General features: G+C 29.7%; 1 protein-coding gene across 14 annotated transcripts in view; it reads left to right on the top strand.

Moving 5' to 3' along the window:
- mbl (muscleblind) overlaps positions 1-24,061 on the top strand; it is a 453,871-nt gene extending 429,810 nt beyond the window's left edge. For 6 of the 14 annotated variants that reach the window (XM_067770718.1, XM_067770717.1, XM_067770719.1 and 3 more), the window contains 2 exons: positions 7,682-7,766; positions 10,562-24,061. In XM_067770718.1, coding sequence (XP_067626819.1) covers positions 7,682-7,766; positions 10,562-11,889 — 1,413 coding nt within the window. In that variant the 3' untranslated portion in view covers positions 11,890-24,061. Of the gene's footprint in view, positions 1-2,001; positions 2,072-4,395; positions 4,744-7,681; positions 7,767-10,561 lie in introns of those variants that run through there. The other 8 variants (XM_067770727.1, XM_067770728.1, XM_067770729.1 and 5 more) reach the window with 6 other exon arrangements.
- Positions 24,062-25,036: the final 975 nt, after the last annotated feature.

The raw sequence follows: 25,036 nt of genomic DNA, 5'->3' as shown, positions 1-25,036 counted from the left end.
ACAAAAAGTCGTGAATGTAAATAATGGTATACAAGAAGCATCGCAGCAATGCACCACACTGCTCACAATATTACCCTAGCATTGCTGACTCACCCAACAGTCGACAGCACTCGAGCGTTTTTCATTGCTCCAGCATCCTTTGAACTTTCACACAAGTGAGAGCGCGACATAATCGAATTAAATGCTTGAAGTGTCAACAAGTGGCCGTTGGCATTGCCAATATTAAACCAATCACAACAACCGCAGCGGCAGCAACTAAAAAACCAACAACGAAAGTGACAGCAAAAGTAACGAAGTCTCACCCTCGCGCTTACTTTTATTGCTTGTACACAGTCACTCATTCCTCTCGCTCTGCTCTCCAAAAGAAGAGAATAAAAATAATGAAATCACTACTATCCTTCGAAATATTTATATCAAAAACAAATAACTCGACACTTCATTGAGTCACTCAACATGTAAAATGCTGTGGGACGCTTTTTATAGTCGTTTGAGTTGTGCACCGACCGTTAGGGGAGGCATGGCAGTAAAAGTTTACGAAACTTCTCTTGAAAAAAACTTGCGTGCAATAAACAGTATATTTATATAACTTGCAGTTAATAAAAAAAATTGTTGATCAGTAAAAATTAGTGAGTCGTTTTATGTGAAGTATTAAGCTTTTTGAGCTTTAACATTTTTCCTGTGCAATAACGATTTTTTTACGACTGCATTAAATGGCTCAGTTAGGGTATATTTTGAGATTGGCTAGAATTATGAGAAAAAATTCAAGTATAAGGAATTTTTCTATCGAAAACTAATTGAGGTGTTATATCGACGACTTTATGCTTTTGAGCTGAGTTTGAATCACTTTTTAAGATTTACTCTAAAAAGTCTCCAGCTTTTTAAATAAGCTTTGAAGCACACGAGCTCTAAACACTATGTACATTTAAGAGAACCTAATTCTTGTATTTGCTGACAAAGTAATAAAGACGTGTCAAAACAAATAAATCTGATTTGGTTATTTGGCCACTACTGCTGCTACTACTTACTGATATTTGTGGAAAAAACAAGCATTGGTTATTGTTGTATTTACGATAAAGATACTCCCCGAAGACTTTGGGGAGTGTTATCGACGTTGATGGTCCTTTGCCGGATATAGATCCGGTACGTTCAGGTAACAAAGCATCAACTCGGGAAAGATTAATATGACCACATTAAACCTTCTAGGCCAAAGCGCCCTCGCCCTAGTTCCTGCCAAATATGTGTATGATACATATTTGTAACAGGATTCCCCTCGCGTAGGTCAGGTTGACAATTGGGTTGGTGAAGCTTTGAAGGTATAGAGCTTTGCATTGGTCAATGTGAATAACGCTAGAGTTTAATTATTAAAAATAAGAGGATATTTTCGAAAATTCTTTTTTACTTCAAATAATAAAAAAGTTATATAAAAACAGTGAGATTGAAAACTGTAATTTGATAGGCAGATAAGAAAGCTCCCACCTGCTCAAATGCTTTTAAAAATAAAATGTTGAAATACCTCATCAAAGCTTTCAAGCTCCTTGAACTTGAAATTTGACTCTTTCGTATTTGTTTAATTTTTTCAAAGTGGCACAGTATATTGGGAATTTGAAAGTTTTTGATTTATGATCCCTGAAAGCGTACTTTTCAGCCGACCTCATATTTAAAACTGTACCTAATAATTTTCTTAAAAGCTCACTTTTTCTATCAATCAAATTAATTTCTGTTAAATGTTTTGCTACTCATTAAATGCTTTCAAAATATAAATTTTAAACAATTATATATATTTACATATTTAAAATTTGAATTTTTAATATTTAAAAACTTTTGTCATTTATTATTTTATATATAAATATTGACATACAAACCTATACATTCCAAGTAAATATTAAACATTTTTTAATTAAATATTTTTTCTCTATTTTCATTTTATATGTATACATATTGTATTGCGTGCCAATTCGCCACTGAAAAAAATTCAATTATCAATATCCATGCCATATACAGCCCATGCAGATCGGCGCGTACTATATCCACAGTGTCCGGTGCTAATTAATGGCATTTTTTATACAATTAGGTAACCGAAAAATAATTAAATTAAAAAAAATATATTAAAAAATTTTTATTTGCGGCTTTAAAGCTTTTATAATATTATTGTGAAAGCTTACATGCTATCAAGCTTACAAATATACTTACATACATATATATTCTCTAAAAGCTTATTTTCTAGTTAGCTTAAATTTTCTAAAATAAAATTTATACATAAATATATTATCCAGAATTTTTTTTAAACTTTAGCACATGTCTTTGTCTATCCTCTAAAGCTTATATACATATATGTGCTTCCTTTTTTCTAAATATTTTGTAGCTTGGAATTGTATTATGCTTTAGTGGCGGTTATTTAAATAGCGAAAACTAAACATTTAGGATAATATTTATAAATGAGCTTTCTTCTAAATTATAAGTTCGAAAACTTTTGTGAAAATATTTAATACAAACATTCTTAAAGCAGATTTATAAAATCAATAAATATGTGTCTAACGCTCCTCCTGTTTTTACACCCAACATAAGCTTGTACGCAAAAAGCGACTAGTTTTATATTTAGGCTTTATAAATCTCTATCAGACGATCAATTGATTTTGGCTTAAGATTAAAATCGGTAGTAAAACTTTAAAAAACCTGCACCACCTATTTCCTCGCCCTAAGGTTTTCAAAAGCTTCTACGTTTGGGTAATATCGTCATATTAATTTTAGTCTTCATTATTTTTATAGGCCTAATAGATAAACAAAAATGCAAAAAAAACTAAATCAAGTGACCTTTGGACTTCTCTAGCAGGTGGCTTTTTACACTATAAAATAAAATGTTTTGTTATGAGCTTTAAAATAAATTGTTCCATTTGGGAGCACTAAAGAAACGAATACACTTTTTCAAAATATTTCTGCAAAATCTTCACTCCAACTTTTCTAGAAAACTATATTTTTATATACAATTTTTATTTTATTTCTATACTGCATAAGCTGAACAGGATGTGTATAAAATAACTCAAGTGACCTTTTCATCTGCTAGCTTGTAGAGCTTACGATTTCTCGAACATGTTAGAGAAGAGATTTCTCGCGAGTCTCGCCTTCTCGCGAGATTCGCGAATCTCGAATTTCTCGTAAGGCTCGCGAGATTCTCGAATCCCGAATTACTCGTAAGGCTCGCGAGCTTCTCGACATTCAACTTAATCGATTCATTGGGTGTTTTATATAGAGCTTACGATTTCTTCTGGAGCACAAGCCAAAATGTCCAAAAAACCACAAGTAAAAAACCCCGAAATGTATAGAAAATTCCCAATACAGCGACTGAATTGAAATTCGAGAATATCGCAAGTATTACGAGTAATTCGATATTCGAGAATCTCGCGAGCCTTACGAGTAATTCGCGATTCCAAAATCTTGCGAGAAGCCGTATTCTTTATGTCTCATAGAAAAATAATATATTGCGAACAAAATTACATGTATAATAAATATGTTTTGAATTAAATGTCATTGAAGCACTATAATCAACAAAAAAGTTACAAGTAAAAAAACCAAGTGTATAAATACTGTCCATGCAGCGATTAAGTAAGTATGTCGAGAAGCTCGCGAGATTTAGGAGTACTTCGAGACACGAGAATCTCGCGAGAAATCGAGTTGTCGATTTCTCGGGTCCCGAAAATCTCGCTTGTGTTCGAGAAGAAATCGTAAGCTTTACTAGCTTGTAATATTAACACGGTATACAATACAATTTTTACCTTAGATTAGAATTGGTAACATTTCAAGCATTACGACCGTAAATCAAAATTTTATTTTAATAAGTTTATTCAAAAGCTCATGCTACTTTGTGGTTTTTTATTTGTCTTTAGTCTTCATAATTCTCCATAAGTTGAACAAAACAATTTAAATAAAAATACAACTAATTTTGGCAAGCTTTAGAGCGTTTTGAATGGTGGAAATTGAACACATAAATTCACTTCTTATACAAAAAAAAAGCTTCATTTATCTCAAATATACATATATGTTATCCGAGCTTTTTCTCTTCGGTCCTATATGTGCATTTTGCATGTATTGGTGCAATACTACATATAACCAAAAAGCATAAAACAAAACTCTCAACTTACTTCCTTAAAGTTATTGTTGCTTTAATACTTTTCTCCCACACCAAGTTTTATCCAAACTATCTCTCTCCCTCTCTCGATTTATAACAATATGCCAATTTCAGATTAAATATTATTCTTTGATTTTTACGAATTGCACTTACGGAAACCGGAAAATGTGTCCAAACAATTTTTTACAGCAATTTCGCAAAATTTAATTCAATTATAAATTTTGTATATACTTTCTTACTTTTTTCTCTTTCTCTTTTTTGTATATTTCTAGTGCCGCCTATTAGGATATGTAACTGTTACTGCATAAGACAACCCATTAGTTCATAAGCTCACTACAAAATTTGAAAATCGAAACCGTAGCAAAAAATCAAAAACAAAAGTTATAAAAAAAATTTATTAAAAAAAAATTCAGCATTCCTTAGTGAAAATTTACGATATTTGCACGTAATTGAAAAAAATGTTAACAAAAATTTATTTCAATTACAAAATAATCAAACGAAAGCATTTAATTGAGAAATTAGCGAACTGCAATCTTTATAATGACAAATTCAACGAGCAAACAAGAAAAAACGAAACAAATAAATCGTTTGAAATGCGCACAACACAAGAAAAATGAGTTAAAAAAGTGAGTTTTGAATAACTTTTTGCTTATAACTACAACTGCCTTAAATCGTACGTTTATACCTGTGAAAGCTTTAAGCTTACGCTTTCTCTGCTTTCAAGCTTAAAAAGCTGAGTATACTTAAAAGCTTATGTGCCGCAATATTTCCACTATATTCTCTTCTTCAGTTAAGCACATACATATATAGAGATAATGCGCCATACGATTGCGCATGTCGCGATGTAGCTTTGAAGCTTTTTATATAGATTTAATTTTTTAACTTTATTATAATCGGAAATAGCTTCAAATGAATGGTTATTGTAAACCAATTTATTAAAAATTTTCTGCTTAGTAATAATTTTTTCCTTTATTATATAATAATTGTGCTTTTGGTATTTTTCTACACTGGTTATGCGCCTAAATGTATGCGATATTACTTATAAGTTTGCAGAAAAAATCGATTATTTATGAAGTGGTTGTTTTAAGTTAGTTATTTCAAATATAATTTTATTATTGTATATGGACGGTTTATGCATAAAGTGTTAGCTTATTAGTTTTAGTTTAAGTTTGCGATCTCATCATTGGAATTATTTGAACTCAATTGCAATTTGTGTTATATAAATAATAGGATAGCTGCAAATATTTGGAAAAATACTAATCATAGAGCGTGCAACCCTTGGTAATATGGAAATATGTATGAAACGAATTACATTAACATAAGCGCAAAAGCTCAGCAAAACGCGATCGCCTTAATTTATTAAAAACTTGACGAAAAGCGCTCAATGAAAGCTTTATTAAGATCATAGAGCTTTAAAAGCTATACTCACAAACACAAGGCCCATCAAAAAAAATAAAAATAAACGAACTTTTTAACATAAAGCCGCTTGAGGAGTGGCTGAAAAACTTAGAAAAGATCTTGTTGTTGGTTTAAATGAGATTATTTAACTTTAATGTTAATAAAATGAGATAATTCATTAAAGCGTTAACACTATCACAGTAAGGTGGATTGAATTCATTGTTTGCTTACAATAAAAACTTCTTAAAAAATATATAATGATTTACGCTCCTACTAAGTGATCTGAAAGCTAGCATTAACCCAAAAATATCCTTACTGAGAAAGCTCAAAGTGGTCAAAGCCAAAAGTTAACAATTGAAAGCCGCATTAAACTTTTTCCAACTCAGTCACTAAAAATTTATTCTTTTCAATTCATCAGCAAAGAACTTTCAAGTAGTAGAGATTTTAACACAGCACGTGAACTAAAGCGTGTTTTCGAAAAAAAGGTCACGCTTAAAGCTTCTTTCAGACTCTTCAAGAACGTTAGAGAGAATTTGTGAACTTTGGAGCTCCACAAATTCGAAAGCGAAGAACTTGGTTTTTTAGACTTTGGCAATTATCTATAACATTAAGATGATCCTATCGTCAAAATTTTGAACAATTAACAGAAAGCCAAAAGCACTTCTCAGAATATGAATGCCTTCTTGCTCAACTTTTGATTCAAAGTACTACACACAAGCTTTCAAGAAGAATAAGTAAACTAATTTTTGAGCTTTCACCATTTATCTCCATACGGCCAGACGAAAATCGCTTTTTCATTTTAATTTTAATTCCAAATTTGCACTGCCACAAACATACAGCAGCGAACGGAGATCTATAGCAGTGGTAATTTTTTTTGAGATATCAAATTAAATTTCTCCTTTCAATTATTTTAAATATTTTGAAAAAAAAAAGTATCTATAAATTTTTCAACTGAAACTATACAAGCCAATCTCGAAGCCGTTGTCAGAAAAAGTTGAAAATTTATGAAAATTTGGCGAAATTGTCGAACCTTTTATTTGGAGTTCCCTGAGTGTTATTGCGTATGCAGTTCTGTGGCCCACCCAATTTTATTATGACAAATTACAATTGTATAAAGCGATATGAACCAGTCTCGCCGATTAAATACAAAATTTGGTAAAAATTGCTTCTGCTATTTTTCCGTTCGCTGCTATGCGTACATATATAGATACATACCTAGTTATAGATATTAGTATCGAAAAAATAATTATGTCTACAATAAATTAGCACGAGATTAATCGAAAAAAAATTCCAACAACTTTTGAAAAATTTCGAAAAATATTTTTAAATAAATTTAAAAAAAATTACACAAATTTTTTTCGCCATAAAATGCAAAACATAACATTCAAGCAAATATATATCATCAACGCGTATGCATCATCAATACACATTTAGCGGCATTCCTGCAATATATTGAAATGCTATTAAAGGAAAACAAACAAACAAAATTGTTGAAAGTAGAAAAGATTATCGATCGTACCAGCTGCCAGTGAAGCGCCGTAACTACAATGCATTTAGAAACCTGATTGATGGTGGCAAATTAATCACAATTATGCATAAATTTGTGTAGATATTTAAATTTGTATACGTAAACCCAATTTAATTAGTATTGATTATATACGTACATATATATCTATTTAGTATTTATTATATATGTATTATTATTATAAATAAAAAATTATAGCAAACATGTGATACTAATTTTTGCTCTTTTTTCTTTCTTTTTTTCTTCTCTTCTCTTTTTTTCTAAAATAAAATTGTAATGTATAAAAAATTATTACAAAAAAAATATTTTTTTATTAATTTTTATTTAATTACGAAATTGGTTTTCTTTAAATTTTTGCCCAAATTGATTAATTAATGAATTGGATGGTTATATTTTAATTTGATTTGATTGTATAATTGAAAACTTTTTTGTGCCCGCATCCGTATTGAATCCGTAACCGTTTCTCGTAACGTATTTGAATTGCATCTGCATCCGCCATATATGCATTGCCATACAAATAACAAAAAACAACCACCAACAACAACAACTACTCGTATCACACTCTATCAACATTTGTTTAAAAAAAATAAATGAACATCATTAATTACTACCTATGTACAACAACAATCCAATAGTTACTGGACACCCTCCCGGTGTGCCAAGATTTCAATAGATCTATGTGCAGTCGGTTAAATTGTAGATTCGTTCATTTAACTGAAGGTAAGTGCATGCCTCTTGATTATTTATTTATGTATTTACTTAGTTTTTTTTCAGTTTTCTCCTAGATTTAGGGATTTTGTGTTTTTAGTGCAAAATTTGAAATTTAGTTTAGTTTAGTTTATATGTAAGCTCCGCTTATACACCACACAATATGGCTCTTGTGGGAGATTTTTTGCAGAGTCGGAGTCTCTCAACGCTTATTTAGAAAATATTGTTTGCTATTTTTATTTTAGTGTTATGTGCCGTATATACAACTTTTTTAGCTATATAACTTCATACTGTCATACATTTTTTTATGTGAAAGAAATTAGAATAATTTTTTGTTATTTATGAACAAAAATTTTTATATATATTATATTTTTTTGTAGCAAAGTAGTCAAGAGTATTTGACAAAAAAGAGACTGGGTAATAATAATTTTCGAAACTTATAGTTTTTAGTTGCAATTAAAGATTTAAGTTATCAAAATTCATGCCCAAAAAAATATAGCTCCTTATAAAGCGACTTTTCATAGATGAGTTAGCTGTTTTGTTACAGGTGTGCTATCGATTAATTATCGAAAAGCTATCGTCAATTTTTTTAAAAAATGTCGGTATGCGTTCAAAATGATATTGAATTATTATCGGAGTGTTACCAATTTTTCACCAACATATTATCGATTTTATATTGAAAAATTATCGATACGTTATGAAACAGTATTAGATTTTCTAAAAATGCTTTCGAGCCTAAAGCTTATCGATTTCTTATTGAAGTGTTATCAATTTCTTATCGATAGCTCATTTGTTATGGAACAGATACCGATAACACTTCAATACAAAATCAATGACACAGCTGAATCGGAAAAAATTCTATTGAATAAAAAAGTTGTTAAGTTAATATCGAAAAGTTATCGATTTCTCTAGGAGGGTTATCGATTTGGCCTGGATGACTCATCGGTTTGTTATGAAACATATACCGATAAAACTTCAATACAAAATTGATGACACATCTCCAACACGTCTATAACAATTGGACAAGGAACCAATAAGAAGCCGATAACAGACCGATAACTCTTTGATAATAGCTCGCGGTCGATACTAAGCTAATAATAAGACAATAACTTGTCGATATCGAAGTGTGGCTACCAAGTCGGAGGTAGTCATTAAACCTGTAGTGCGGAGTTGCCGCTTTAATAACCTTCGGCGCCGGACCATCTTCATTAGTGATCGTACATAACATTATCCCACCACAAAGTCCTTTATGCTTCTACTGCGTTCTTTTTTTATATAAAGCTCTTACAGATCAATACATTTTCTTCGATATTCGCGGGACCTATAAAACTTCTGCATAACTTTTCTCTCGAATGCTATTTCATTTATTATTGGAAGCGCAATGATTCTGAACGATACTAGAAGATTGGCAGGAGTGACTCTTCCTTAGATTTCTAGATGATATCTTTTAATTATTATCATAATGCTTGTTCATAGATAGTTCACCCTTTTCACCTCTTTGAACCGGTCAAAAAAACCAGCACTTTCGCTGCGATAGTCTTTTTGGCTTAGATGGAATTTCAGCGCAACTAATTATATTGGAAAAAACATAGAAAATTACAGTCTTCTTCTTCTTCTCGCTGCGACAAAAGCTCTTCCCCAAGGTTTTGGTGAGTATCATCAATAACAACGATCCCTTGCTGGATATTGATCCGGTACATTTTGGAAATTACTACCATTAAGCTAGTCCAACAATTTTTTGGATGAATTGATATGACCAACTCAAATTTTTAGATCTGTAAAATTTAGTAGCCGTGGAAATATTCTAAGCCACTTATCCGCTGGGGGTGCTACCTTAAGTGGTACTTGTATCTTGGTCGCAGTCAAAAAATTTCTACGTTTTTAAATTTTAATAACCTCACTTCCCACAGAAAAAACTGCATTATGTTTATGCAAGGAGCTTTGCGCCCATTTGCTGGTATTATGTGAAATTTAGATATTCTACGTACAAGCACAGTCGGTTCGCAGAGCCAACCTGCATTTTTTCAGCTATTTCGGACTCAAATGATTTTCTTTTACTTTTTATTTTTTAACTAATATTTAGATACATTTTCTCTAGATTTTGAAGTTGGATGTTTTTAATTGGGTATATTAAACATTAATCGGGAAGCAATAAAAAGTTCAGCGAAAATATTTCAAACTTAGCCAAATTTGACCGGATCTGTTAGAGCCCAACCTAATTTTCGGAATCGATATACGAAATACAATTTTTTTTAAAAACACTGCCTCTAAATCATGTTAACAATATCTCGCAATTTTTTTTTTTTATCCTGGAAAATACGGCCAAAGGTGATTATCATTTAGTTATTTAATGCCCGATTTTTAGAATTTGTATATAATTATTTTGGCCTTAAGGAGTTCTTTGTTTCCTTCTAAGCTCCTCAAGACCAAAATTATTATGCATAAATTTTAAAAGCGGTTTTTAAAAACCCAAAATGCATAAAAAAATTGTCTGAATAAAAAAACACTTAACAAAACATATTGAATATATTTTAGTCTTTAAAGTAATCAAAACTTGGATCTAAGGCAGTCATTTCGCATATGAACAACAAATCAATTATATACATATTTTTTCTCCTATCACACGCATACACGCACATCCACCAACACGACCAGGAAAATTGCACTGTTGTATGAAAATATGTTTTTTTGTTGAATAATTTATGTATTTACTAAATTGATATTTGAAATTAAAATTTTGAGAACTAAAATAGTTTTACTAATTTTCATTTTATTGTTAATTTTTTCTGCTTTCACCCTCGGCTCAGACGACAAGGTTGAAGTATGTGATCAACGTGTGGCTGTGTGTCGCGATCACGCCAATGGCCAATGCAGACGTAAACAATGTAAATATTATCATATACCGATTGTTTTGCCGCCGGCAAATGTTATGGCTGCCATCACTAATACCAATGGTAGCAACAGCATCGACAACATCAACAACAGCAACAGTAATAACAATAATATATACAACCACATCAGTAGTAGTAGTAGCAGCAGCAGCAGCCACAGCAGCATTAGTAATACAAGCAGTAATGGCAGAAACAACAACAGCAATGGCAGCAACAGTCAAAACAATCAAATGCATACAATCTCACAACAGCAACACTTACAAGAACAACAAAAACCAGCTCATGAACAATATAAGCAACATGCCAAATCAGCTGTGACAGCAGCAGCAACAAACTACAATAACAATTTGGTAATAATCGAACCACAGCATCAGCATCTGCAACAGCAGCAACAGCAGCTACAACAACAACCGCAGCTACAACAACACTATAACAGTTATCAGCATGGTAATAATTATACAACAAAAAATTATAATGCCAGTAGCAACAACAATCACAGCCTCCATAACAATAACAATAAACATTCAGCGACCACCAGCACTACCCACGCCATTTACCAACAACAGCCAGCCACATTTCATTTACCGCACTTCGCTTGCCATTCACCATACTCACCATCGTCCGCCTCCTCGTCATCATCCTGCTCTATCGCCACTTCTCCTACAGCACTCACATCTGCCACGACAACGCTACCAACTACTTCCACTGTAACCATGCCCACAGCACACATTGGAACTGTGCCTTCTCCACCAGCTGCAGCGACAGCAGCCTATTTGAAAACAGCGCCTCCCCCAACACAACTCACAGCTTTCGCAAGCGGTGGCGCTTACGAGCTCGCACCGTGCACGCCTACATTGTTGCTCAGCAGCGATTACAATTCAAATTGCATTCCAATGTTGACAGCGCAACAACAACATCAACAACAACAGCAATCGTCTATAAACGCAGCAACATCATATATTTATCCATCGGTACATCAGCAACATCTAATGAAATATGCAGCAGCGGCCGCTGCTGCTCAAGTGGCACAACATCAATATCATTATGCTGCGGCACCACAAATGCTAGCCGCCTCGACACCGCATCAAATGTTGACTGCAGTTACAACAGCGGCTGCGCCGACACATTCGCATGTAATGAGCTGTACGCCGATAACAGCAACAAGCGCGCCAATAGCGATAGCAACAACTGCTGGTGGGACAGTAGCGCCAGCTGCGGGTGCTATTTTAAGCGGCTGCATATGAAATACAGAAAGGAGCGGATACAAAAGCAATAATCACTATGCGCAGCTACAGCAACAACCACAACAACAACAGCAATGGCTTGAATATATGTGGCGGCAACAACAGCAGCAGCAAACACTGCAATATCAGCATCAGCAACAAAAACAACAAATCATTATTATAGGGGGCAGTCGCATTGGGTAAGCGTGACGCGCGTTTGGAATTTGGCGTGCGCGCGATTGGAACGAGCGAAAAAATGAAGCGATCATTTCAAGATGCGGCGTAAGTTATTATAAAAATTTCCCTCCTACATAATCTCGAATTTACTATTATGTTAGTGATAAGCGCTTCATGTGCAAAGATTTATATGTATTTTAATTGTTACCATATGAGTTTGGCAATAAGCGGTTTTTTAATTTTAATTTTCCTTAGTCAGTTTGTTAACTATTTCCATTTTACTTGTTATATTTTTGCTTTGTTAAAAATACTTATTTACATATTAGACTTTTAATTATAATCTTCTGTACTTAAGCAAAATAAGTTGAGCACCACTCCAATTTAAGAAAGCTGAACTTGTAAAAGGAATTCTAAAATATTATTATAATTAAATAATGAATTAGCTACAATAGTTATTCATAATCACCGACAAATTTTGGTTTTATTGTTACTTCTTTGTTTGTTTTGCTTAGTTTTAATTTTTTTGATTGCGGTTACTAAGTTAAGGTCTCAAAATTTTATAAAAACAGAATCACAAAAAATACCAATTCTGGTGTTTTCAGCGAGAACGAAAACATAAGGCGGGAGAGCGAGAGAAGCTGAAGCAAGAGCGCTTGACATTTTGTTACTCAAGGTATTATCCTAACGAGAAAAGAGGCAGAATTAGAAACAACATGCTGGAAAAATACTATACTAGAAATATAGAAATAGTTCTACTATAGTGCCAGCTTCTGGTACTTGCCAAGAGAACGGGAATGGTCTATAACATAGGCTTTGGTTTTTGATAGGCAAATTTCTGGTTATACTATGGACTCATTCTGTCTATGTGGGGTCCTCACACGCCGGCAGAGGGTTAAAGTTTTAAGCAGCAAAAAATAGGGCAGTTCATTACAGTAGCTCACAAAACGTTTAGTTAGAAGGGGGAAACCAAACGGAAGTTTTTGAAGTCTGGCAGTCCCGTAGAGAACAGATTTCTTTCTCAATTCTTCCCTCTGATAATACATCGCTAAATTGGGTAAAAAATGTGATCATAAACGTTGGATTCCAAAGATTTCATGTTTGCTTTCAATCTCAGTGTTATCCATCCATCAGTCACATTAAAATAGTCGACAGATCGTTTACCTTAGTTCTAGCGATTGCAATGCAAAAATATATGTGCGTGTGCTTAATACAGGAATGCAGTCAAGAGCTTCGTAGAGCATCGACAATTTATTCAGCGTTCACGTACATACCGTCTGAGCGCAGCGACTGAAATTCAACAGAACAAGCAGTAAATTAGTGTTTGCTCATACTGGCCGCAGCTCTGCTGGCTGTTTTTTGCACCACTGACCTTAAGGTAAAAATAACCGAAGAGTGTTCGGAAAGTGCCAGTAAAAATGTAGGTAAAGGCGTAACCCACAGACCGGCTTTACTTTTGGGGGAGCGTTCTACAATCTCAGAAAGCTAGGTGGAATGCAACCGATGTTGTACATTGTCGCTGTTGAGTTGGTGATGGTATCACTATCGCAAACGATTGATGCTGATCTCTGTAGATCGACGTCAGTTGAGAGATTTACATAATCTCAGCAGAGCAAATACAAATTAGATAAGCGACTATGAATAGCAAGCTATTAATCAATGTTTTTTTTTATTATTACTCATTATTTCATTATTCTATCTTAGCATACTTTGTTTTTTCGCTTTACATTTTTTTATAACCGCAAATTGTTACACGTGAACAAAAGTGGGCATTAGCCTCGCTTGGGCAAGAATCTACTTACATACAATATACAACAAACAAATTCTCCACTTATCACATTAACTAAGGCAACAATTAAAGGTTGATGAACTATTTACAAAAATATTTCAATTTAAAACAAACATTTTACTTAAATGGAACAAACACGACAATTATAAAACAAAGAATAATAACTATTACTACATAACAATAATTAATATAAAAAAAAATATTATAAAAATTGTATGAAAAAAAGTTGTACTCAAAAATTATAATTTTTTAAAAGTTTAGTAATTACTGAGTGCATAGCAATTAAAATTAAAAAGTTGACGAAGAAGGGGTTGAAAATTTAAAAAAATATATATAATAAACAGTAATAAGTTATTATATAAATACAAATTTATATGTCAATAAGTGGTTGTACATACATATAAAAAAGAGAATAGCATAAACAAGTTAATGAGGGAAAATTATTCAAATTAAAAACGAAATAACAAAAATTAAAAAAATATAAAAACAAAAAAAAATAACAGAAATTTTAAAAATTTATAAAAAAAATGGTATAACATTCGAAATATTTCAGCGATGTCATACGCGCGTTTTGTAGATATATTCATTAGACTGGGTCGATTTATTAACCGATATCGTGCCATCGATTTTTCGATAGGATTAGGGCTCAAGAAAAAAGTTCCACTACGCATACCCGAAAACAAATTTTCGATTGTAAAATGTTCATGTATACCCTTTCCGACCCAAAAATGTCCGCTAAAAACGTGGGTGATAACAGGTTTTTGAAAAAAAGCTCATGAAAAAACCTTAAAAATCAAGGTCGAAAAAAAGTAAAAAAAATGAAATTTCGCAGGCTCGCAAATTATTTCTTTGGGTATGCGCAGTAGAACTTTTTTTTTTCCTGTGACCAAATCATATCGAAAAATCGATGGCGCTATATCGGTTAACTTTCGTCCATACAAATCGACCCACCCTAATATACATAGATATGTAGACTTTTTGAAATTTCTAACGAAAGGCGTACTCGCGTTTGTATTCTCAGAGAGCAAGAAATGTATAACAGTAAGCTTGTAAGCAGCACCAAGTACTGAGCAAAAAGTATGTCTGCACTGCGAAAAATGTGTAGAGGATTGAAACATTAATATTTCGTGGATAAAAACCAAAAAAATTTGTGACATAAAATTAACAACAAAAAAATTACACATACAAAATAACTAGTTACACAATTTCAGCTCTAGTGATCCATTAAACTGAAAAACAAAATACTTAATAGTCAACTCAAAAAAATAAAAATAAATATAAAAATTTAAATGACAAATAAAATTATAATTTACACAAAAAATATAAAACACAAAATAAATATTTTTTTTATTTTTAAATAAAAAAAAAAATTATGAAACTCGGTTTATAAAAGAGTTGCGTGATTTTTATTTGAATGAATCACGAATCCAAAAATAAAATATATTTTTTATTTGAAAATGTTTTCAAATCAAAAAAATTTTTATTTTATCTTTTATCTGATTCGGCATTCAAATAAAAAATATATTATTATTTGTTATTTGATTCTTCAGACGAATCAAAGATACTTTTTATCTATTACTATTATCTTTCATTTAGTTAGCGACCCAAATCGGAATCAAAAACTGTCTTTGATTTCCCTAAAGAACCAAATAGCAAAGTAAATAAAAAATAAACGCCGAGTAATTAAAAAATAAAAAGTATCTTTGATTCGCCTGAAGAATCAAATAACAAATAAAAAATATTTTTTATTTGGATGCCGAATCAAATAAAAAATAAAAATTATCTTTGATTTGAAGTTGGATTTTAAATCAAAAATTTTTTAGAATCACAGACACATGCCAGTTTTATAATAAAATAAGAATACAAAAGCATAAAAAAGAATAAAGTTAAAATAAAATGAAATTTGTTTAATTAAAACAAAGTGTTTACAGAAATATAAAAAATAGCTGAATATTTAATAAATCAAATATAGTGGCGTAAAAAAATGTCATACACATAAGCCGATAAACAAACCAATACAGTCACGTCCTATTTTTGCAACAACGATTTACTACTAGACAAAGCAAAAACAAAAATAATAATTCAAAACAAAAAAACTGTTACCGCTAGTTATAAAATAAAACTTATTTATGAAGTAACTAAAAAAGAGCGAAAAAGCTGGTCAATCATCATAATATGTTTTACACAGTAAAAATCAAGCGTTAGCCTGACTCTAAAAATCCTTTTTTACAGTTTACAAACTAAATGCAGGAAGTGTTAATAACTATGTATTTGGTTATAACAAACTAAAATAAAAATTTAATAAAACACAAAATAATATTGAAATAAATAAATTTAAAAAATATTACATAAATTTACATTATCCAAAAGTGTGCAAGAAAATTTCTTTGATATACAACCGTTGATTTTGATCCGAACAAAACTGAAATTTAATTGATAAGACTTTTTGAAACAAGCAAACAAAATTAACGACGATAAAAATACAATTTTTGAACAAAATTACTTTTTTAAGAAAAAAATTTATAAAACAACGACAGCGAATAGATTTAAGAAAAATTTGACAGAAAAAAAATTTTATGAATTTTAAATTACAAATATTGCTATAAATTAATAAATTTTTTTTTTGTTTTTCTTTAAATTTTTTTATATCTTCCATTTCTAATTTTATCTAAAAAAAAAGTATCTTTATAGTATGTAAAATTTTTTTAATTCTTAAAATCTTTTTTATCATTTTTTATTAATGTAGGCTAGGGAATTGCTTCATGTTTTATGTACTAAAAAGTTATTCGCAGGAAAAAAACTTAATTTTATTTCTATTTTACTAAACAATTTTTGTTTTTTGTTATTCTTTTAGTTTCCCTTCTTTATTTACCGTCTCCAAATATTTTTTTTTTTTAATATTTTTGTTGTACAGAGCATCTAGATTCTCGTTTTTTTTTTAATTTATTTGTTTGCTTAAAACCGTAAATTATTTTGTTTGTTTTTATTTTTTTTTTTTTTTTTATTATTTGGTTTGTTTATTTACTGGACTATCAATTTTTTTCATGATGACAGATACCTAGGAAAAACGTTCATTTTAATTTTCCACATTACATAAAACAGTAGTAGTCAACAATTGCAAAATATTGTAATAAAAAAAGAATAAAAACAAAAAACTTAAAATAAAAAAAATTTATTTAAAATAAAAAATAAAATTTAATATAAATATTTATTAAAATGTTTATATAAAATTTAATAAGAAAAATATATTTATACTATATATATATTTACATATATAGTAAACCACTACAAAGATGCATACTCGTATATAAAAAAAAATTAAAAAATTTAATTACATCGACACATACTCATACACGTATAATTAATAACACATTTGTAAATAGCAACTTAACTTCACAGCACACCCTACATTTTTTGCAAGTTAAACTACTGAACAGAAAAAAATATTTAAAATGTGAAATATTGATATGTATGTATATTAATGACAACTTTAACTGATATGTGATCATTTAAAAAAAAATAAAAAACATTAATAAATAAAAGAGAAAAAACCAAAACAAAGTTTGTATGATATAAAAAAGTTTATACATAACACTATTAAATAATCATTATAAGTACTAAATGTTAGTGTTACTATAAAAGGGGGGCTAAAAAATTATTTAACTGAACAATTTAAAATACAAAATAAATGAACTTAATTAACTAAATAATACAGAGCGCAATAAGCATAAAAAATATGGAATCGACTTACCATAAAATAATTTTTTAAATCAATCACTAATACATACTTGCAAAAAAATTGCAATTTGAAAAGTGCATAATGGCATATGAGACCTACACATATTTACTCAAAATATACATACATAAATAAACATTTATATACTGTATGTGTATATAATGAAACATCGTATTTATTTAAGGGCTGGTTATAATTCACGGAAATTTCAGAATATACATCTTTTTTTTTTTTGTTTTTTTTTTTTTTTGTTTTTGCCTCATAATTTCCGAAGAAAGAGAAGTCACCTGATTTCCAATTCTTTCTGTTTTTTCTTAATTAAAAGCAAGCATTTCTTTTCTTAAAAAATTATCTTATAACCTACTTTGTGTTTAGTTCTATAAGGTCCCCCTGATCAAATACAAAATTCGAGCAAATGTAGTTTTTTTATTGTTTTTATTTCATATTTTTTTCACTTTTTTGTGGTTTTTTTCACGAAACTAACCTGCTGTATTTTTTCTTTAATGTGTTCAGTTTTGTTTTTTTTTTCTTTCATTTATTATGTGTTTTCTAATTGTGATCTTGTTTTTATTTATTGTGTTTTTCCTTCGTTCACGTTATCACGTACAGTTTTTTGTTTACCACTCCTTAAGGCTATCATCATTTAACCAGGAACTATCTCTCCAGCTACGCTCTTTAATGTCACCCAAATATACTTGCCATATTCAAACCCCATCGAATAACTGAGAGGAGCACTAAATGAAAATCAGCACTATTTTGTTCGATAAGCAATAGCGCTCTAATTCTCAATTGGTTCATGGCGTACACATCGAAAATTTAATGGTAAAATCTACTCTCTTTCAACTCTTGTATTCGGTAACATTAAATGCTTAAACAAAGTTTAACTTACCATATTGTGTTTCGATCTGCATAATTTCACTTTACTGAACGTATATTTTTATTTATTTTTTAAATCAACATATTCAAATATAAGATTTGGTCTCCTTCAAATAAAATTTCTTTTAAACGATACTATAATTTACAATTAAAATACTAACACCAGTCCCCCCAAATTTATCCTTAACTCTAAGGCACTAAGGTACACTATTTACGGTAATTGAATAATTACACAGCAGCGAGCAGAAAAATGGCAGTTTTACAGCATTTTTTTTTTTTCAAATTTTTTTTACTAAATTCTTTTTGTTTCCATTTTCGATATTTTAAATAAACAATTGTATGAATTTTGAAACTAAAACTATGCATATCACTCTCAAAAAAAATTTTTTTTAAAAACCGCAAATTTGAGAAAAGAAAATCAAATTTTTACTTTGAGTTCTCTGAAGTTTTTTGAGTATGCAGTTTTTTAACCTAATCAATTCTAGTCTGACAAAGTACAGCTTGTGGATCTCTGCAACTTTGCATTGGATTTTGGCAAATTTTTATCTGAAAGTATACAAAAAAATGTTCATTTTTTGTATGGAGGAACATCTAAACACCCTTCGAAAAAAAAATAATTTTCGAAATTCAATGCGAATTTTCAAATGCCTACAGCTTGCTATTGGAGACCTACTGATTGGGCTGCAATACTGCATAGTCAAAAAAATATTAGAGATCTCCTAATAAAAATCTCGATATTTTCGTAAAAATTTTTTGAATTTTTTCGAAATGGTTTCTAAGATTGATTTGCAAAGTTTTTGAAACAAAATTCATAAATTTGTTTTCTTATATATCGAAAATAAAAAAAGAACTTATTTAACAAAGTTTGATTAAAACTTCCACTGCAATTTTTCTATTCGCTAATATAGCTTAAAATCAGAACAAGATTTTCAAAACTAATACATACTTTTTTGATAAAGTATTTACTTACTCCTATTACTAAATACCTATACCTACTCTACCCTATACTTGACGCGATTATGCAAAACAAATCTATGAAACCCTAAGATTGCTTGCACTATATACATAAATATAACCCAGCAAACAAAACTATACTGCAAGGCAAATAACGTTATTCACAACAACAATTACAACAATTTAAGTAAAAATATGCCTAATGAGTTTCCGTCCATTATAAACAGACCTTAAATTTTTATGCATGTGAAGGAAAATCAAAGAAAAATATAAAAAAGTTGAAAAAATAATAAAAATAAATTTAAAAAATTTATAAAAAATAAATGGTGTGTAAAAAATACAAAGTGTTACAGCATGAAATAAATTTTGAAATATTTTTTTTTAATTGAAAATAATAAGAAAACAAATTTAAAAAAATATTATTGAGAAATAGAAATAAAAATAAAATAAATATTTAAAAAATAAAAATCCAAATAAGAATTAACAAATATTGATAAAAATATAATCATTTCAACAACAAAAATTTCTCAAATCATAATATAGTTTCACTTAGCAGTGTCGATTTTTTTCAGACTAAAGCGAAAAAAGCGCGAACATACAAGTTACGAATCATAATTGTGAATAAGTTAGGAAGGCAAATTAACGGTAATGTACCGTACATAATTTTGTGTGAAGTAAAACGAGGCTTGAAGGCACGAAAATGGAGTGGTGACAAAGAAGATAAAAAAATATATATACATTTGTATGTATGTATATGTAATTATAAAAAAATATGCAACATTACGACACGTTTTAACAGTTACTATTTATTTTTAATATAATTATTATTGATATAAATAGAGTAAAAAACAAAAAATTTATATAAATAATAATAAAAAAATAAAAATTAAAAAACTTTAGAATTGAAAAAATTCTGAAAATAATATTATGTGTAAAAAGGATAATGAGCTAAAAAGATGTACTATTAAAAAAAATGTATTCATAAGAAAATAAGAAATAATATTATGTATTAATATATGGAAAAAACATGTTCTAAAATTTGTATTTAAGTTAATTATATATAGAAATATAAATAGTACTTACTAAAGAGTGTAAAAGCTGAGCAAAGAAGATAATGCTAGCGAAAAAAATCAGAGAAAGAGAAAACTGAGCAAGCAAAGTTGTTGTATACCATAAAATATGTGAAGAAAACACAAAGAAACATAAAATTTAGAGTGAAAAAAATGAATTTGTATAATAAACTTGATTTGATGCCGTAGGTAATTTTTTTTAGGTTTTTTGGAGCTATAGTAATTCAAGCAAAGTGAGTAAGAGAGCACGTTTTATGGTGCAACGCAAAAATAATAAACAATATCTACGAAAAATGTTCCTTTTAGTAGTGAAATATTCAAGAAAAAAACTGCGACATACATAAATTAAAGGCATTAAATACTTTATTTTACAAAGCAACAAATAAATACAATAAAAAGAATTTAGACGTAACAAAAATAAATAGCGAAATCCATATGTATCACCAAAGCAATAAACATTTACTGATTATTTTTCAGTTTTTAATAAAAACATTGTTTCAGTTTTTTTTCCTTTTTTTTTTTTTTTTTGCATACAGTACCTATTTTTATTTTTATGACCTACGCGCCACTGAACAATAACAAATACGTACGAAATTACATACAACGCTGTGTGTTACTTAACAAGGAAGAGAGTAGCGTGTACAGCAAGGTAGCGGCGCTCCGACCGACCCTTATACAAAGTAAACTAAAACGAAACTTTTATTTGCCTTAAAGTTTTATTCAAATATAATAAATTAATTAATTAAATACATACTACTAGAGTATAGGAGATGAATCGTGCAGAGAAATGAGCGAGTAATAAATAAAAGAAATAGTAAAGACTTAGGCGCAACTAATTTAGTTAATAGTTTGGCGAGCGCCAAAGATAGCGACATTTGTAGGGATATGTTTGCAAGGAGTGAGAAAAAAAGCGATATATGAGAGCGTGAGCAAAAAATTTAAGTGAGAATGCTAAAAAATAAAGAGCACTAAGCAAAATATTCACGCGCTACCGATAAAGGCGTGGGAGAAGCAAAATGTGAGAGCAGTGAAAGAAATATGTCGAAGGCTTGAGTAAATACTGAGTGCAAACAAGGAAAGGCGGTTTTTGTGGAAAAGCGCTTCAAGAAAAAAAGTAAACAATATTTGCTGACAAAATGTGAGAAAATATATGAACGCGACGCATGCACAAGATCATATTGAAGTGGCGCGCAGAGCAAGTAACATATGCCGCGAGCGTGCATGCTTTTCGTTGTTGAGCATGAGAAGCAATACCCAAACGAAATTTTGTGCTTGAGAGAGGAAAATAACATAAAAAAATCAACTCAAAAAGTTCTTTTTTACACTGTAAAAGCGAAAATGTCAGCGAGATGCGTGCATAGATGAGAGCGCGCGAATAAATAGCGATCAATGAAAGAGAGTGCATTATAGCAAATGAAAAAAAAGAACAATTAGATATTAGAAGCAAACAGTTTTAATATGAAGTAGTCTTTTTGAAAGAAAAAATAGTTTAACAAAAAAAAAAATAATAAATTTATTAAAAAAAAATTAAATAGTGCAGAAATTATGGTATTGTAATTAAGTCTTAAGTCAAATATACATTACAAGTGAGTTAATCAATTAAATTGTTAATTGATAAATATGTAGTAAGCACGAAAAAAGGGGAATGAATTATTCATATATATACCTAGTATATACATACATGCATATAAAGATAAAAAAATATATATACAAAACTTAAAATTTTTTTATTAGCTTTTTTGTTTTTCTCAGACCTAATCCTTTTAAAGCCACACTCATTTTTAATTAAATGTATAATAGTAATATATACCTACGAATTTTTCCCTACGTATATACATACATACATACAATATTTATATACAATAACTTAAAGAAAAATTTTATTCATGCATTATATATTTATATATACACTTCTTCGTATATACATATATACAACAGTGTGCACTGAAATAACAGCAACAATTCTAAAAAATTTTAGCGTTATTTGCACCTTTTATTTTCATTTGTTGATTTAAGAAAAAACTTGTTTGAAACTATGTAAGCAAATTAAAAAAAATGATTCCTAAAATAGTATAAACTTCAAGAAGCTTCCAATATTTTTCATAAGAACTTCAAACTTTTTGATTGGAATTTTTAGAACTTTTAAAGTATAGAGTGTTATAGAACAAACATTTCTAGGCATACAAAGTAACAAAACTCAATGCGATTTTTATTGATTTGAGGCTTGTACTTTGTTAGATCAAAATAGAAAATACTAAAAAACTGCCGAAGCGAAAATTTCTGAAATTTAAAAATTTAAAAAACATTTTTTAAAACTTTTTGTTATTCTAAAACTTTTTTGAAAACATTTTTGCATAGTTCTTGTTGTAAAATTCATCCAAGTTTTTTTATTAAATTAACAAAACTAAATAAAATAGCAAATAATTGATAAAGTTTTTTAATTATTTTTGTTTATATTTCTGCGAATACATGTATACATGTATATTAAACATAAACAAATTCACAGAAGAAAAAAATACAAACAATTCATTTTAAAAACAGTTGTGATTAAAGCGCGTAACACATAGCAGTTAAGGCGCGTAAAGCCCTTTTTTCTTTACACTTAAAAAAAAACTTTTACAATTTGTGTTTTATTATCAATGCCGTTGTAGTATTTTTTTTCAATAATTTTCAAAGTATTAATATTAAGCATTTGTTGTTTTTTTTTTTCTTGTTAATTGTAGTTAAAAAAATTTTTTGCATTCAGGTGATAAAATCAACGAATTTTCTGCCCATCCACATGCATACATTTACAATAAAACCAAGTAATTTTGATGTTTTTATTAAAACAAATAATTTGTAATAAAAACCGTTTTTAAACTAATTTATAAAATATTTTTTGTTTACCTAGTTTTTGTGATAACAAAACATTTTTACTCATTTTTTAAACATAACTTATTTTATTATGAAAAAATATAACTTTTTTTATTCGTTTTATTATTTATAATTGAAAAAAATATATACATTATTTTTACTACAACATTTGTAAAAATAAAAACAAAAAAATATTCAATTATTAGTAATTTTTCAGTAAGTAAAAATTCAAATGGCAAGAAACCAAAAACCACTTTTTGAAAAAGTAGTTTTTAGGTCAACACACTTACATGAATACACTTAAATTGAGCACGAAGCAACACTCAAGCGCGCCCAACGTTGGCGTAAACTCATCAAGTACACAACTATGGATTACATAACATTTAACATTTGAACATTGAAACACTAAATAAGAAAACCAAAAACATATAAATTTTTTTAACAAAAACTACAAAAAAAAATAAAAATTAGAACAAAATAAAAAAATATTGAAATCATGAACAACAAAAAAATCATTACTATTATTATATATTTATGAAATTTAGTTATTATATTTAATGAATAAAACTAACAAAATTACAACAACAACAGATATGTATAAAATTTAAAATACTAAAAATCAGAACATAAAAAACAACAACAACAAATATTAAACTAGTTATTTAAAAAGTCAAGTGAAAACAAAAGAAATTTAAGAAAAATCAATAAAAAAATTTAAACACAAAAACAATATTTCAAAAAGTTTTTTATTTTTTTTTATTGAAAATGTAAAAGGCGCAGCGGTAAGTATCTACGAGAGAAGGCAACTGCAGTAGACCCAACTTTCATATATATATGGTAACGCCTTGTTGCGAAAGTCAAAGTCATACCAGTAACAGCTGGTTATATTATTTATAAGACAAAAAGATCAGATGCATCCAGGAGTGTTCGAGAACACGCAGTTACTTCAATCCACACCGCCATTTGGAGGCACGGAAAGGTGGAGATATCCACTTAGTTGGCAGAGGTGTTCGCGTTTGGCGTCAGTTATCGCGAAACAGGTATAGTTGGCGTAACTTGTTACGAAACAGCCAAAATTACTTAGGCAGCTAAGCGCCAATCAGAGATGATAGTAATGATACAAAAAGTAAAACTTGTTGGCTATATGAGCTTTATGCCGATATCTAAATTTTCCGGTGAGCTAAGAGCTGCTCTGGCTAGGCCATGTTATGCGAATGAAAGAAGGTACCTCGGCCCACAAGATAGACATCGGAAAAAATGATGGAAGCAGAAATCACCCACTACGTTCGAAGAGCCCCTGGGATGCTTCGCAAGGAAGTTACTGGCACGATATCTTTGACAGCTGAAACTGTTCTAATGATTGAGAGCCAATTAATAAAAAATAAAAATGATGAATGCTTTAATCTAAAAATATAACATTCATGTCGATTTACTCTAATCGTTTTGCAGTCGAATACAGACAGTGGCTAAATAAATTGCCAGCAAGGGACTTGAGGACTTTGTTACGGCTCGGAACTTAAGGTAAAAAATTGACTGCACGCTCACCAAAATGAAGATCATCGAAAGTCACTCCCAGAAGTTTTTTAGTGCAAGACTGTCGGGTAATTCCATCGACGCGCTTGTGCAAAATTCTTCTTAATCCTTATCGCTCATTCCAGATTCAAGTATTGAGTGCGCACTGATAGTGAACTCATTGTACTCCAAACGTCTGACTTC

Source organism: Eurosta solidaginis, chromosome 3 (assembly GCF_040869045.1).
Source record: "Eurosta solidaginis isolate ZX-2024a chromosome 3, ASM4086904v1, whole genome shotgun sequence".
Taxonomy (NCBI): domain Eukaryota; kingdom Metazoa; phylum Arthropoda; class Insecta; order Diptera; family Tephritidae; genus Eurosta; species Eurosta solidaginis.
Note: the sequence above shows the minus strand (reverse complement) of the source record. Positions and strands in the feature narration are given on the sequence as shown.